General features: G+C 45.1%; 1 protein-coding gene across 1 annotated transcript in view; it reads right to left on the reverse strand.

Moving 5' to 3' along the window:
* Positions 1-1,790: 1,790 nt before the first annotated feature.
* TESMIN (testis expressed metallothionein like protein) overlaps positions 1,791-17,305 on the reverse strand; it is a 40,685-nt gene continuing 25,170 nt past the window's right edge. The window contains exons 7-10 of the mRNA XM_049892687.1: positions 8,451-8,553; positions 5,536-5,673; positions 4,117-4,292; positions 1,791-1,983 (exon numbers count right to left, since the gene is read on the reverse strand). Coding sequence (XP_049748644.1) covers positions 1,791-1,983; positions 4,117-4,292; positions 5,536-5,673; positions 8,451-8,553 — 610 coding nt within the window. The remainder of the gene's footprint in view (positions 1,984-4,116; positions 4,293-5,535; positions 5,674-8,450; positions 8,554-17,305) is intronic.

Below are 17,305 nucleotides of genomic sequence, written 5' to 3' on the forward strand. Positions count from 1 at the left end.
GCTCTACTCTGACACACAAGGGGCCACTGTGAGGCGAGTCTCCCCACGGCAACTGGCTTACCCAGCGCTGCCCTTCTTTCCTGGGGATTATTTCACCGTACAGAGTAAAGAGAGGGCAAAGACAGAGAAACCTGGACACTCTACAACTAGAATGGCGAGGCCTGACAAAGAGCAGCTAGATAACTTGATAGTCCAACCGACCTGCCAGTTATGACCCACGTTTTAAAAATAAAATACTGTGCTTGCAGTTACAGTCAACACTGCAGTTATCTACCCAATCAAAACACCTGCAGCTCTGATTTCTTCTCTCTTAATAAATAAAATTCCGTGTGTCAAATAAAGCCACCACTCTAGGTATGGAAACAAACCCCACTCACACGGAAAGCTCTCGGCCTTCACTCCCTATGCAGGGCTCTGAACCCCCCTCGGTGCCCCAGTCTCGGCATCGATAGGAACAGGACGCTGCACCCAGACCTGCCGGTGACCACATCTGCCCTCCATTGCAGCCCGTGGGCCCTAGGGGTCAGCTGCGGATGCAGTGGGGAAGAAGTGGTTCTTTCTCCCCCTTTGGTGCCCTGTCTGACCGGGGCTGCCCCAAATACAGCTCTACAGAATGCTGCCAGCTCCTGCTCCTTGGTCCCCAAAGGGTCCCTCGCCCTGACGTGTCAGCAGCAGATGAGTTTTATAAGCATCCTCTAAGTGGCCAGCACCATCAATGAAGACAGAAACGTGAAGGACATTGTCTCGATTACTTCAGGGGGGTATCTACAAGATAAAGGTGCCCTAGTGGTATAGTGGTTGAGTGCTCAGCTACTCACCAAAGGGTCGGTGGTTCGAACCCACCAGCCATTCCACGGAAAAAAGATGTGGCACTCTGCTTCTGTAAAGGTTACAACCTTGGAAACCCTATGGGGCAATTCGACTCTGTCCTATAGGGTCACTATGAGTCAGAATTGACTCGACAACAACAGGTTTGGTTTGCTTTTTGGTTTATCCATAGAAGCATGTATTTTCAATTACTAAATAAATTCCAACAACTGAAGACATTTGAAACTTTTATTCATCTTTGCTTTTGCAACAGAACCAAAAGACAGTCAACTGTATAACCACTCCTACCTAATGGTTTCTATGAACTATTTTAACCATATTTTACAAACAATAATAATATGCAACAATAATTATGGAGAAGTTAATTGAATTCTAGGTCCTTTCCACAATTCAAATAGAAAGACTTAACAAACTAGATTTTTAGGCCCCACAACACAGCTCACTTCGGTGGGAACCTGGTGGCCGAGCTCACCTTCAAGGGCCGTAGGAGACCCCGGTCCCTCATTCCTCCCTGGGTGGTGCCCATGGTGCAGAAATTATCTGGGGCATTTGGGAATTCTCTAGAGATTTTAAGTTGTATCATAACACCCCATTTGGAGGCTTTGTTTCTAAATAATTTGATAAAATGAAACCCGGGAGGACTCTGTGCAGGCCGCCTCTGGAGGAAGGGTCCCTGGGGAGGAGGAAGTTGATGGGAACGGACTCACGTTCTCTCTAGGCCTGGCCTCCAGCCGTGCTCCCAGGACTGGCAAACAACTGTTCTGTCACAGGCCTCCTCAGAAACAGGCACCGTGACTGCCAGATCCTTTAGCGAGCCCCCGAGTCACCTCACTGATGCAGAGGGGACGGTGATCTGGCTGCTGACGCAGACCCAGCCTTGCGCTTCTCACTGAACCTTTCCAAGCTACAGATTTCAGTCAGGACAGAGACAAAACCGACATGTGTTCTTTCTGTGCTGCACCCTACTCCATTTTCAGTCCTCTGGACTTGAACTCGATGTGGAGAATCTGGGACAGGCACCTCCCAAACTCCTCCAGGATCCGCTGCTCGGCCAGGCACTCGGGGCAGCGTTCCTTCTCTGCCTCCTCGCCCTGAGCCAGCAGGCAGGCACAGGTGGCTTCCACCACCTCCCAGGAGATGCACGTGAAGGACCGCCTGCAGACAGACAGGCAGAGGTCACAGCCAAGCTCCCGTTGTCCTTTGGTGCCTTTCATATTCAAGGGAACACCCTTGTCCATGGTATCTCTAAAAATGCCATTGGCTAAAATCTAATGTTGCCTTCCGGATATTGAAAACCACTACCTTTGACAACGCAGAGGACAGGAGAATCCGCCAGTTCTCAAACATCCCTCTAAAGTGAACTCACCGGCAAACCCAGCCAGGGGACCCTGGGCCCAGTCATCTGCTGAAGGCCGGGCACAGCCAGTGCAGCCAGATCGTGGACAAGGCAGGTCCTTGGGCCAGGCTGACCCGAGCCCTGGGCACAGGGTCTGTGCTAAGGAGCCAGCTGCCGACAGCCGCGCTGGGGGTGCCCTCCCTCCAGGAGCATTTGGGGCTACAGATGGTGGGGCTACTCGGGTAATGAGAAGGGACCACCTGCAGGACGGCCTCACCTTGGAGTGCCCCTCGGAGGCTAGACAGAGGCTCTGAGAGACAAAGCCCATTGCATCTCACAGGACCAGCCCTTCTCCTCATGGAGTGCCCACGTGAAAAATTCCAGCAAAAGTTTATAAAACATTGAGAAGTATTGGTTTTTGAAAATAGACATGGGTGCTGGGATTGGCTAAAGTCTGTATGTAAAGACAATCCAGGAGTTGCGAAATTACTGTGAAGTTCCTGAGTGGCTCAAGCCGTTAAACACCTGGCTACTAACCAAAAGGTTGGAGGTTTGAGTCCACTCAGAGACACCTAGGAAGAAAGGCCTGGCAATCTACTTCTGAAAGATCACAGTCTTGAAAACCCTACAGAGGGTCTGGGGAGCCCAAGAGACAGAAAGGGCCACATAAACCAGAGACTCCATCAGCCTGAGACCAGAAGAGCTAGATGGTGCCCAGCTACCACCAGTGACCCCTGACGGGGAGCACGGCAGAGAGGCCCTGACGGAGCAGGAGAAAAGTGGGGTGCAGATCTCAAATTCTAGTAAAAAGGTCAGACTTAGTGGTCTGACTGAAACTGGGGGACCCCAGAGGACGTGGCCCCTGGAGTCTCATTAGCCCAAAACTAAAACCATTCCCGAAGCCAACTCTTCAGACAAAGATTAGACTGGACTATAAGACAGAAAATCATACTGGTGAGGAGTGAGCTTCTTGGCTCAAGTAGACACATGAGACTATGTGGGCAGCTCCTGTCTGGAGGGGAGATAAGAGGGCAGAGGAGGACAGAAGCTGATTGAACGGACACAGAAATACGGGGTGGAGAGGAGGAGTAAGCTGTCTCATCAGCAGGAGAGCAACTAGGGTGACATAACAATGTGTGTACAAGTTTTTGTATGAGAAACGGACTTGAGTTATAAACTTTCACTTAAAGCACAACAACAACAAAAATCCTATGGAGCACAGGTCTACTCTGACACACATGGGGTCGCCCTGAGTAAGAATCGACTCGTTGGCAACTGGGTTTTAAACACGAACGATGAAATGGCCCTTGTCGAAGGTGAGAGGGCAGAGCTGCCCTCGGGACAGAAATACAGCGACGTCACCAGACCAAACTCAACAACAACCGCCACAACAGTCAACCCAGCGTGCACATTCCGATTTCAGGGATAACACTGCCACCCACAACCTAACCAAGTATGTGGCCACTCTCTGGCAAGTTTTCACTGATAAAGATCTCTGCAAGGTTCAGTGATGGACATTTGTTATGTCTCTCTAACCAAATAAGCATGAGTTTGGCTTTGCAAAATGGTATTAATTAACGACATCAGGAACTTTGTCATGACATGATCCATTACACTGAACCCAAAGACATTTTTAAATGAATATATCTTGTCTAACTCATAGTAAAATTATTACTCAAAGTCTGAGACCTAAGGGGATTATAATGTGGTCTCAAATAATTAAAAGGGAAAATACGCAGTTACTCTCTGGATCCATAACCACTTCAGTGAGGAACGGGTTCCAGCAGCGGCCCCTAGGAAACACGGAGCAGCCCCAGCAGAGCAGAGGGGTCCCTCCCTTCCTCGCCCCGCTCCCCCCTGCAGGTGCCGTCTTCCCATGCACCGGCTGTCTGGAACTCTCCCCTCAAAGGCACCTGTTTCCCTCTTAGGAGGAATGAGATCAGGGTACCCACCGATCTTTTCTGGATTTGGGTAGGGCTGAGAATTTGGCTGGTGACGAAAAGTGGCTGTCGTCCAGTCTTCCAATTTCCATGGCGTTCGGCAGGCTCATTAGTGTTTTTCGTTCTGGGCTTTCATCATAGTTTTTGCAACCAATGCATTTGCAAATAGAAGAACACATGATTTTGGCCTGGGAATATAAAATGCTTCCATGAAATTAGCTCACCCCACACGCCACCATAGGAGTCGACTCGACGGCAGTGGGATTTAACGGGTACATGTCGCCAAGACTGGCAAACCCTAGTCCTGCCTTAGAGTCCTTTGTTTATATTTGTGTGCATGTGTGTGTAATCTGCCAATTTTCATACAAAAGGAGGAGGAGGAGGAAGAGGAGGAGGAGAAGCAGCTGCCTCGGCAGAGCATCGAGGTGCAAATGGCCTGTGGTCCTCGTGGGGACAGAGCTGTGCTGCTGACAGCCAGGGCAGGAGGGGGAGGGGCGTGTATGGGTGTAAGTGGGGCCATGTCGGGGCGTTTGTGGCTGTGAGCATGTGCATGGGGGGTGTCCCTGCTGCACCTGGCAACCCGGGCCCAACTCTGCCCTCACACCAGCCTGAAGCCCTGTCCTTTCTCACCTCAGAGCAATCACAGCCTGTGTCCCTCGGCCACCAGCGCTGGCAAATGCCAGTGGGGAGTCAGAGGCTGGAGCTGCCAAGTGGTTTTCAGCTTCCTCTATTTCAGCCCTGGGGGTGGGGATGGGTTCCCTCATGCCCTTTCCAGGTCAGAGACGCCTCTAGAAGGGGGGCTGTCATTTACTCAGCACCCCAGGGGATTTGGAGCAGAGGGTTTTCAGGATTTCTGGTCCCCTTGAATGCAGACACTAAAGGACTGTGATGTCCCTTCCCTCCACATGGCAGGGCCTTTGGAGGGGGGCTGGGTAAAGGTTTCCTGGGGCCGGTGAGCCCTTCAGGGAGCAAAGATTTCTGGCTGTGTTTTAGAGTCCTGGGCTGGGGGGCTGCTAGGTCGGCTTACTCCAACCTTTTAATGTTCGTCTCTTAAGCCTGGCCTTCCATCAAACCAAAAAACCAAACCCACTGCCGTCGAGTCAATTCCGACTCGTAGTGACCCTATAGAACAGAGTAGAACTGCCCCATAGAGTTTCCAAGGAGCACCTGGCGCATTCGAACCGCTGAACTCTTGGTTAGCAGCCGTAGCACTTAACCACTATAACACAAGGGTTCCCATGGCCTTCCACAGCAGCCTTTTAAACAAACCTACAGGCACCCTGAGAGCCTTGAGCCCAGAGAAAGACACCCTTTGAAGGAAGCTTCCCAGCTGCTTGGCTGCCAGGGGCTGAGGGCTCCCTCTCTTTACTTGGACCAAAAGTTGACCCGTTTTGTTTTGTTTTAAACAATGCTAGGAAGCGGGTTACTAACCTCGTAGCACTCGCAGTAATTCTTGAGGCAGCCTGACCGCCTACAGTTGCAGCCTTTGTTATGTCGAGGCTTGACGTCTCCCAGGTTCCCTGTCCCGATTTTTGGTTGGAACGCTTCTGGATTTCTATCAAGACATGCCTAAGATGGAAAATGCAAAACTCCATAAAGACGTACTTTATTATTTAAAAATAATGCTCAGTGAAAGGTGCCTTACCTACCAGTCATAATTTAAAACAGTTTGGAATTTTAGAGGAGCCACAATCAACAGTGAGGCTCCTTCCATAATTAAGAAGGTGTGTCTCCTTGTTTATAAGAATTTCCACACTTACACGTATGTTGTTGTTGTGTGCCGTCGAGCCGATCCCGACTCATAGCGACCCTGCAGGACAGAGTAGAACTGCCCCATAGGGTTTCCAAGGCCGTCATCTTCACAGAAGCTGACTGCCACATCTTCCTTCTGCGGAGCGGCTGGTGGGTTGGAACCGCCGAGCTTTGGTTAGCAGCTGAGTGCTTAACGCTTGCGCCACGAGGGCTCCCATAGCGCCTTCAGACTTGGCTTTCTTATGAGTTTCAAAGTCATGTGTATTTATTGTAGAAAGCTAATAGAAGGTAAAGGCTCAAAGAAAATTACTCTTTCCACATGCCATCCTTCCTCCCAGCACTTCTCGTGCAGTTTGTTCCGTGATAGTTAGATCACGGTACTGTAATAACAGCTCATACCATTGGATGTCTTGCTGTGTGATTTATAGGTACTATCTCATCTAATCTTCACAGCAACCTGGGGAAGTAAATACTATTGTTGTTGTCCCCATTTTACAGAAACTGAGGCACCTAAAACTCAAACCCGTTGGCATCGAGTTGATTCCAACTTATAGTGACCCTGCAGGACAGAGTAGAATGGCCCCATAGGGTTTTCAAGAAGCACCTAGTGGATTTGAACTGCTGACCTTTTGGTTAGCAGCCACGGCTCTTAACCACTACGCCACCATGGTTTCCAAGCAGAGGCACAGAGAGGTTAAATATATTGCCCAAGATGGTAGGTAAGTGATGGAACCTGGATCCAAAGTCTACATGCTGACTTCAAAGCCAGGCTCTCAGCCACTGGGCTGGGTCTTTCTCACACAGCACACATAGCTCTTGGTGTCCTGCAGCTCTTCTACCTACCTGCTTATCTACTTACCTACTTATCTGTCTATCTCTCTGTTTATCATCCATCTATCACATACATAGTTTTTAATTTCAAAGCGACTCAGTGCTTCTTGAGGAAATTCCAACAATATAGAAGATAAGGTGAAGGAGGCCCTCTGCCTCCCTCCACGCACCCCAGAGGCTCCCAGTGGGGAGCTGTGCTAAAGTTCTATTGGACAGTGTTGCCTGGAGTGGACTGTTTTTACCGTTTTACTGAAGCATGACAGACACGTAGTGAAAGGCTCACATCTCAAGGGTGACGCGTAAGGAACATGCATACTTACACACACCCCGGGCAGGGCAGAGCGCATTTCCAGCCCCTGGAAACTCTCGTGTCTCCTCTCCAGCGATGCACCCCAACAGGAACCATGATCTGATGTCAGTGCTCTATCAGTCCTGCTCTGGGGCTTCACGTAAACGGAGCCCCATGGCAGGTCCTCTGTCTGGCTCTCTCATTCTGCAAGCCATCTGTGAGATTCATCCGCCTTGTCACCCAAGGCTGTGCTTCTTCCTTTTTCACTGGTGTGTAATATTCCACCAGATGCCAGAGTACAGTGATCTTACCCACTTTACCATCAGTGGACACTTGGGGTGCTTCCAGTTTGGGGCTATCATGAATGAAGCTGCTATGAGTGTCCCTCTATAAACCTTTTAGCAGATATTCACACTTCTTTCTGTTGGCTATAGCTTTAGGAATGGGACTGCTCAGTCACAGCATACGCAAACGTTTAGCTTTAGTAGCTGCTGCCGAATAATCTTCCAAAGTGTTTGCACCAATTTACATGCCCACCAGCAACGCATGAGAATCCCGAAGCTTTTTAAATGTGATTTTCACACGTTTAATTGCAGGCAGCCCCCTTTACCCCTGAGAAAGTGCTACAACAGTGAGGTTTAGAGGCATCATGAATTTCTTGCGTCCTATGTATCTGGCTGTTCAAAATTGATTTTTTTTTTTAAGCTGATTTACTGATTTGTCCATAATTCAAGAGGAAAATTAAATTATTTTAGACAAAATAAATAGACCAAGCATGGCACAGGATGATGAGTTTGTCCCGTCGGCACAGGAGAGTCTGAAATCTACTCTCGATGGGGCTCCGTCAAGCTCTTGGGGGGACTCCCTGGAGCAGGTCGCTGGTCCCAAACCTGGCTGTCCCTCCTCTCTGATTATCTGCAGTGCTAGAGACGGGTATAAAGACAGCAAGCTCCTGCGTTTAGACTTCAGCTGAGTAGCCTTCAGGCTATCTGAGTGAGTTCTGCCCCTTCAGAAAAGCCTACATTCTCCCCTTCACCCAGAAGTGCGGGGGCTATAAATTCTTCAAGATGCAATGGCCAAGCTTTCGCCCAGTTCTCTGCAGACAGAGGACCACCCTGACCTTTTCAGACCACACTGAACTCTGGTTATCTGCTGCATGATGTGACCCAAATTCCTAGAGTCCAAGCCAAGACGGATTGGACATTTCCATGTTTTTAAATCAGAACTTCCCTGGATGCAGCCACACCTCTGAAGCCACCCCACGTGGATGGAGGGTAAAGCTGTGCTCTGTAACAGCCCCCCGTCACAGGCCAGCACCCCCACATTCAGGAACGGGGTCACCGTCAGTGGATATCCCTTAAAACTTTGGGTTTTCCCAATGTTAAAATTGGAAATCTCTGGAGATAGCTTCATGAACGTCTCAAGCAATTTTAAATGCTTTTTAAAATGCATGCATTTAAAGGAATTTTGTTACCTTAATGGCCTTAAACCGTTCAATTTCGTGGCGTAAATTGTTGCAACAATTATGGCAGTTGCAGTTGTTGCAAAAGTCTCCACTGGCGAAGCAGTCGCAGTACCTGCAAGGAAAGGACAGCGTTTCAAGGGCCCAGAGGGACGGGGCAGACGCTGTGGTGCCGGCCAGCGAGGGGGACAGAAACGTGCTGGCAAAGGGTGGTCAGAAACGCTTTCATGCAGACGGTTCCGGCTCCGTTTTTATATGAAAGTTAGAGCGCCTGGGACGGTGTTCTCCGGTGACAGAAGAAGGAGAAACTAGTGAAGAACCACTGCTTTCACAAGACAGGACTTTGCAAAGGGCAGCCCCTTCCTGACAAAAACAAGCCGTCCCTAAATGCCCACGCGGTTTTCCCAGCAGCTCTACAAGCTGGTGGGTAGGAACAGAAGGGCCGTTTTCCCATCAACCACCCCCATCTGCAGCCACGACGGAAGGCGAGGTCACTTCCCGGCTAGACCTTGGCTGTGAGTGACAGGTGATGGTTATCTGGGACCTGGAGGTGAACCTGGCCTGGCCTTTATCTTAATGACTTCCATTCCGTGTCACGGAGGAAAGAGACACGAGTGGGGAGCGAAAACTGACGCGTGAAACGAGTGCCATTGCGTTTCTATTATCACACGATCACGTTGCTGTTATCATAACGCCAGGGTCGCCCGGGGATTTGGATTCTAAAAAATGGCGGCATCAGTAGAGTCCCTCCGGGAACACGGTGATCCTGGGGTTCCTGAAGCCGTAACGGCGTCCCTGGGGCGGGATGGCAGCTGCAGGGCCCTTCCCTGACGGCTTTTCCTCAGACATCCATCAGTGTCTGTAGCCGATAACTGCTCTCGTGCTCCACCACGGAAGCATCTGCAGGCCTATGGTTTAGATTTTTCAGCATGGGCAAGGACAAGACACTTTCCTTAACTCATGTAAAAATTTGGTGCCCAAGCAAGGACTCCTAATATCCTACCTGTAACCTGCACCCGAGAGAGACTTCGGGAAGCTCGCCGGCCACTCCACTCCGATTGTGACCAGACAAGACCCAGAAGTGCCTGAGCCTCATGGCAAAACCATGTTTAATCGGAACCAGTTCTCTTCCCACAGCATGGGTCATTGACAAGACCACCACCCCGTTCCCCCCGCCCCCTGCCAGTGGATGAATTAGAGGCAAGTCTACTCAACAGGCGGAGAGGGCTGACACAGCCCTCTCTGGGCCAGAGCTTGGAGTACGAGGGGAAAATGAAAGTTTTTCCTGAGACTCTCTCACAGGATGGACGAAGGGGAAGGAGACAGTAACAGAAAGGCCTGGAGGCTGGGAAGCGGCGGGGTGAGAGGAAATCAACTTGGCCTTGTGCCAGCAGGAGGAGAGGGGAGAAGCAGCTCCCATAGAGTCGGGACTTGGCAGTACCAGGTTCCTCTGAGGTGGGGTGAAGGTGAGAAAAAAACAGAGGAAATTATCAATGTTATTTTTGGACACAGTTAGTCCCCACATTCCTTCCCATTTCAAGAAGCTGGGTTCTACCCCTCCACTGCCATGGCAGAGGATGGAAATTATGCTCTGAGGTAAAACAATTGAGGGCTGAGATGTTACCATGAGCAAAAGAAGGAAAGGTGAATGCCGAGACCCCCAGGCGTCTTCTCCTACTCAGCTCCTAGGTTTCTGGAAGGAAATTGGAAAATTCTTCTTTGAGGACTCTGACCAGCCCAAAAAAAAATACAGAGAGAGCTTTACATTGAGGTTTCCCAATAAAATGGCCCAGTCATAGCACCCTATAGTGAAGCCACAGTGAGCAAGCACCCTCCCAGCACCAAGGACTCCCAGTTAGCTTATGCCTTATCTTTAAATATAAGCAGAGTAACAACTAGAAATCAGCAGACATATTGCGAGAGCTTCCAGTATCAAAGACTAGGGCCTAAAGAAACAAACCATAAAAGCAATATGGAGGAAACAGAGACTGTGCAGGGAAAAGGAAGCTGTGGATGAGGGGATGATTGATCTCCTTAGAGAGATGAGAAAAGTGATTGCATCCATGAAGCAAGAACATGATGCTAAAAAAAAAAAAAGATATCCTGGAAAATAAAGATATCAGAGATGAAATACTTAACAAAGATGAAAACTAGAACAAAATAATAAATAAAACAGAGGAGGGGGGAAAGAAACCACAGGAGACCAGACAAAGTCCAATACCTAGAAAAGCTTCAGAAAGACAGAATTTTTAAAATGAAGGGGAGTAAATAATTCAAAAAAATCCCCCAGAACTAAAGGATATACGTTTCCAAATTAAAAGTCTGCAAAGTGCCAAGCACAAGAGATGAAAGAGACCCAAACCAAGACATACCATTATAAAATTTCAGAACACTGGAAACAAAGAGAATATCCTATATGGTTTCAGGAAAAAAAGAAAAAAAACAGGTTTCATACAAAGAATCAAGAAAAAAAAATGATGTCAAAATTTCAATAACAAGACCAGAAGCTAGAATAAAATGCAGCCAAGCCTTCAAAGTTTTGAAAATGATTTCCAACATGGAGTTATACTCCTAATACAAACTGTCATCTCAGTGTGAGGATAGACTAAAGCCTGTTTAGACATGCAAAGTATAAAAAATTATCTCCCATGCAATCTTCCTCAAGAAAGCTACTGCGGGATGTGCTATACCAAAACAAGGCAGTAAACTAAATGAGGAAGATCCAGGATCCAGGGAATCAAACACAAAACGGAAGTAAATGAAAGTCTTAGAACGGTGGTAAAGGGCAAGACCAAGCTGGCCTAGAGACCAGCCACTCCGGAGTGGAGCAGGTTGAAAGACTTCTTCAAGACAAATGTATTTGGGCATGTTGAGAAGAGATTTACACAACCAGAAGAGAGGTTAAGATTAAATCAGTGTTATGTACAGAGAGAAGTAAGTATTAAGTATTTAACTTGAGAGAAAAGGTAAATAAGTGCAGGAAAAGAACAGGAATCATGTCTCAGCAGTGATTGGTGTTTTCATAAAATATAAATACTTAATGCTGATCTAACCAAGTATATCTGAAGTCTGGGTATGGGGAATCTGTGTGGGGGACAGGAATTATGATGGGGAGGGGAATAAAAACAGCTAAATCCACATCTTTCATGGTATAAAAAAAATAGATCATGCCAAAACTGAAAAGTCAAGAAGTAGCAATTCAGGCAAGTTATTTAGATTTATGGAAGCAAATATGCCAATTAAAAAAAGTTAAAAGAGTTGAAAGTTCCTGGAGAACAGAAAAGAAGAAACGATTGTCAGAGAACTATTATTTTTTGTCACACGCCTTGTAGAACTATTTGGTTCTTTAAACTGTGTGCATATGTGTGTGTAAACTTGGATAAAAACAACTAAACTAAGAGAGCGAGAAAGAATAAATAAACTGAAATATTAAGAAATTAGACCCAAAATACAGTATATAAAGACAGAAATTAAAATATGGAAGAGAGGTTAAGGGAAATGGTTGATTTTTAGAGGGGCTAATATATGTCTGATGGGCATTACAGAAGTAGAAAAGAGAACAAATGGGGGAGATGCATATTCGGAGTGAGAATATCTGTGGGATTTCCAGAACTAATGTAACTTGTGGATCCTCAGATTTAAGAAGCCTAGTGAAACCCAGGAAACAGAAATAAAGATAAAAAACACCAAAGACAAAAAAGTCTTAAGAGCAGCCAGAGAGAAAAGACTGATTACCTAGACTGAGAGTTAATTTCTTGTTAGAAATAATGAAAATCAGTAGGATAATATCTTCAAACCATTGAGAGAAAACCATTTGATCTAGAATTTTATACCTAGTTAAACTATCTTTACTCATATCTTTACTCACCAACTACCTAGGCACATTTATTTCCTTTTCTTGTTCTACACACTTTTGCTGAATGATTTTATTAACTCTTGCCTCTCAACTTTTAATTTTACGTTGATTTTAAAATTTGTATCACCAAACCTGCTCTCTTCTCCCATGCTCTAGGTCCTAAAATTCTCTTATTTCCCAAACATCATGAAATGGCTGCCCACACTTGTTGGTTGACCTTCTTGGTCTCCAATTTATTCTTTAACCTATCAAATTCTGACTTTTCCACTCCCACTGATTCTCAAGTTGATCAACAACCTTCTTATTGGAAAGCTTAAGGATCGTTTCAATGTGTTTTATCTGTCAGCAGCATTTGATATTATGCTTCAAAACCACATTCCCAACTTCTTACCATATATCTCTGCCTCCAACTCAATCTGTCCAAAACTTAACTTATGATTTTCTTCGTCATCCCTCACCTGGCTCAAGCTGCTCCTTCCTCCCGTGTTCCCTATCTCAGGTTCACGGTATCACCACCCACAGAGTAACATAACCCCTGGGTCATTTCTGACAAGGTATTCTGACAATACCTTCCTCTCTTTTCCCACATCCAACAGGTTGCTGAGTTCCCGATTCTGCTCACAAATGCTTTTTTTGATTTCATTTTTTGACACAAGTAAATCATGTTTATTGTAGAAATTCTTAAAATACAAACAAACAAACAAAAAACAAACTCAATTACTCAGTATTTCACTCCCTAGAGATGGTCATTTGGTGAATATATTTGACTATTTCTTTAAAATTATACACATTGAAATTAATATATGTTGTTTACATATCATATATATTTCTATATCATACTCTACACACTGTCCCACAGCTTGCTTTTATTACTTATCAATATATTATGAATGTCTCACATATAAATAGATTCATGTATCATTTCAATGCATCATTTCTATAGTGGCATCATAGTTTATTTAATAATTTCCTGCATATTGAACATTTAGATTGTTTTAAACATTTTAGAATTGAAATCAAAACTATACCAGCTGCACCGGCCTCCTTCCTCTTCCTAGAACACTCTGCTCACTGGCTCTCTGTTGTCGCAGGGTCTTTGCACATGCTACTTCCTCTGTGTAGAACGCTCTCAGCCGTCCACTTTCAATCTACCCCCACCTAATTAACTCCTCCTCATCCAAATACCACCTCCTCAAGGAAGCCTGCTCTGGATGCCACACTGGGTCAACCAGCTTCCCCAGCCTGCCCGCCTGTTCTGCTCCTTGGCCACATTTTCCACAAGCCCATTCTGACCTTTATTTCTGTGATTATTAAATCACGTCTGCCGCCTCCCACTAGACGGTGAGTGTCGGAAGGGCTGGGGCCATGGCCACCTTGTTCACTGCGGTTTTCTTTTTTCCTCAAATCATGGGCACTCAAAAAATTTTGTGGAATAAATGAGTGAGTGAAAAATGCTACAATAAATATGCTTGAAATGTCTTTCAAACCCATGGCTTTCCTTTACAGCTACCACCTCTGCCTTAGATCAGGTATTCACCTCTTGTCTCTGGTGGTACAATAGCCTCCTACTTCTACTTGAGACTTCTTTCCTTAACTTTACCTTTTGTGCTAATTTTCTATAACACATCTATCACGCAAAAGGAGGCAAAGAAAACGCAATAATCAGAAAATACAAGGTAAGGTGGATAAATAAGTCCAAAGATATCAACAATCAGACAAAGAATGCAAACGGGTTAAAGAAACCTATTAAAAGACATGGATTATTAGATTTACTCTTTTAAAATTCAGCCATATATAGGTCACAGTAGACACAGTTAAAACAAAACTACCACACAGAAAGTGGGAAAATAAAGAGAAGTTATAGAGCACAGCTTGTTAATATAATCCAAAAAGCATAAAATATGGGGCAGCGATATTAACATCAGACAAAAAAGAATTTCAGGCAAAAAGCACAGGGATACAGAGGCATGGTATTTAACAGTTAATAGAAGAATTCACTGAAAAGATATAATAATCATAAATTTATGTACCCTTCACACTATAAACTCAAACTGTATAAACCAAAAACTGAATTATAAGGAAAAATACAGAGAAGTCCACAATCACAGTGACAAGTCTTAACATACTTTTATCAAAACCAGATAAATCATACAAAACTTCATAAGCATATAGCAGATTCAAACAACAAAATTAACAAACTTGAGCTAATGGGTAGACAGCTGCACCCAGCAAATAGAGAATATACATGTTCAAGTTAATATAGACTATTTGAAAAATTGGTCAAGCATTAGATCATAAAAGAAGTCTTATGGATGTCAAAGAATTGATATCAAACACACCACAATATCTGGCCACAGCATAATTAAATTTTAAAAATTAACAATAAAAATGTTTTACATGTTTAAAAAATGTTATAATTATACACATATACACATATATACATACATTGTGGCTACCTTGAAATGCATGTCTAAACAACTCTGAGTTAAAGACCATTACAGGGAAAATTACAAAATATTCTAAGCTAAAAAGAACCAAATGAATCTTAGAAGAAATGAGCAATATAACTGTTCAAATGAAACGTTCATTGCTGAACAGACTCATGCGGCAGGAGACCATTCGCCAACCTGTGGTTCTCCTTCCTTAGTAATACATTTCATGGAGACACAGCTAAGTTCCATCTCCCAGATCTCCTTGCATCTACACGGGCCGTTTGCTGAGTCTGGACAAAGGAAAGTGATGACGGTGGTAGATGACACCTCAGGACTGGTCGTGACACGTCCTGTGCAGCGTTCCTTGGTTGACCTTTTCCTGTTTCCCTTGTGTACTGACTGACTTGTGGCATAGGCAAAGGATGTTGGATATTGAATATACCTTGGACTACCAGAAGAATGAACAAATCTATTTCAGAAGAAGTACAGCCAGAATCCCCTTAGAAGCCAGGATGGTGAGACTTCATCTCACATACTTTGGACATGTTATCAGAAGGGATCAGTCCCTGAAGACGGACATCATGCTTGGTGAAGTAGAGGGTCAGCGAAAGAGAGGAAGACCCTCAATGAGATGGTTTGACACAGTGGCTGCAACAACGGGTTCAAGCATAGCAACAATTATGAGGATGGCGAAGGACTGGGCAGTGTTTTGTTCTGTTGTACATGGGCTAGCTATGAGTTGGAACTGGCTTGATGACACCTAACAACAACAACTGATTGGATGATGGAAAGGCTACTTTGAAATCACAAGATGGCAGATCCACGAGATGGAAGTGGGTTGGAAATCTCCATAACAGGCCTTGCCTGAATAAGAAATAAGCTTTCATGGTGTTAAGCCAGTGGGATTTTGAGGTTGTCTGTGTAGTCGCTGCTCATTTCCCTAGTACATAAGATTAACCTGAAGTTTAGGCAAATTGAAGTTAGAATTCATGAACTGGATGATAGAGCTGGAGATACTACCCAGAATGAATCACAGCCCAACACTCCCCACCTTTCCATCAGCTTTAGGGTCAAGGGTCTTGTTTGCAAGGAGATAAGGAGATGGAAAATTAAGAGAAAGAAAAGAAACATTCAGCAATACGGAGGACAGAATGAGAGGGCCAAACACATGCGATTGGGTGCCCAGAAGGAGAGGAGAGAACTACTTGAATAGAGATATTATATGATGAAATGATGGTAAGAATGGTCCAGAATTAGTGGACGGTATTATTTCACAGATTTAGGAAGCACAAAATTTATCAAACAGGATAGAATGACACATTGTAGCGAAACTGCAGAATTCTAAAATAAAGAAGAATCTTAAAAGCGGCCAGAGAAAAGACAAGAGCAGTTAGATCCAGAAGAACCTCCTGACAGCAACAACGAAACCAGGAGACAGGGAACCAACACCTCCAAACGATGAGAGAAAAGGATTGTCAACCTGGAGTTGTCCAGATACCCTCCTATTATTAGCAATGAGGGTTAAAAATAAAAGAATAAGGACTGACAGGGAACACATCTTCGCTAAAGAAACTTTCATAGAATGTACTTCAGCAAGATGGAAAATGACACCAGAAGGCAGTATGAGGGCCAAGAAAAAACAGTGATCAAATAAAATGTACGGTATGACTTTAATGACACTGATAAATTTCTGGGATTAATAAAAGGACCAGATGAACAAAGTGGACAACAATAGCATGTTTCAGGCGGTGGGGAGGGTGGTGGTCAGAGTTAAAGGCTATTTTTCAAGATGAGGTTAAGATAAGAAGTTAGATATGAATAAAAATATGTCAAGGTAAATCACTAAACCACAATTACACTCTATCAATTCCAAACTGGTACTGGGGGAAAACTAGGATAAGAAAAACGAATGTCAACAACCACCAAACTTAATCAATCCTCCTCCCAAAATGCAAGCAAGAAGAGAAAACTAGAGAAGACCTGGGACAAATACCAACAAAAAATATGATTAAAAAAAAAAAACCCAAGCCCAAACGTATCAACAATTACCATCAATATCAATGACTAAACTCACAGTTAAAATACAAAACTTGACAGATTGGATTTTTCAGTCCAATTCTAAATTGCTTGCAAAGACTCTCCCGAAGACACAGAAAAGTTGAAAGTGAATGGGTGGTGGCAGGCAGGCCAGGAAGACACCAGAACGCTGGGCATCGCAGGCTGAGCCGTCAAGAACCGGCCTGGCACATGGACAGGTCTTGCAGACGAGGTTCGTCCAGGTACGGGAGGGCTGCACAGCACACTTGAAGAGCGAGACTTCTATAGTAATGGCCTTATGTGGGACTCAAAGCAACAAAGAAGACGACGCCCTCCTTTCAAGCACACACAGAGCCGTTAGAAAAAACCAACCATCTGCCACAGAGCAAGACTAACACGTTTCAGAGACTGGTACCAAGTCATTCCCTGTTCCCTGGCTTCGACACGATTGAGTTTGAGGTCAATATCAGAGAAGTACGTTTAAAAACTCCACGCATTTGGGAATCAAAAACAGGCTCCTAAACAACTCACAGATCAAAGAA

The sequence above is a fragment of the Elephas maximus genome, chromosome 7 (genome assembly GCF_024166365.1).
Source record: "Elephas maximus indicus isolate mEleMax1 chromosome 7, mEleMax1 primary haplotype, whole genome shotgun sequence".
Classification (NCBI taxonomy): domain Eukaryota; kingdom Metazoa; phylum Chordata; class Mammalia; order Proboscidea; family Elephantidae; genus Elephas; species Elephas maximus.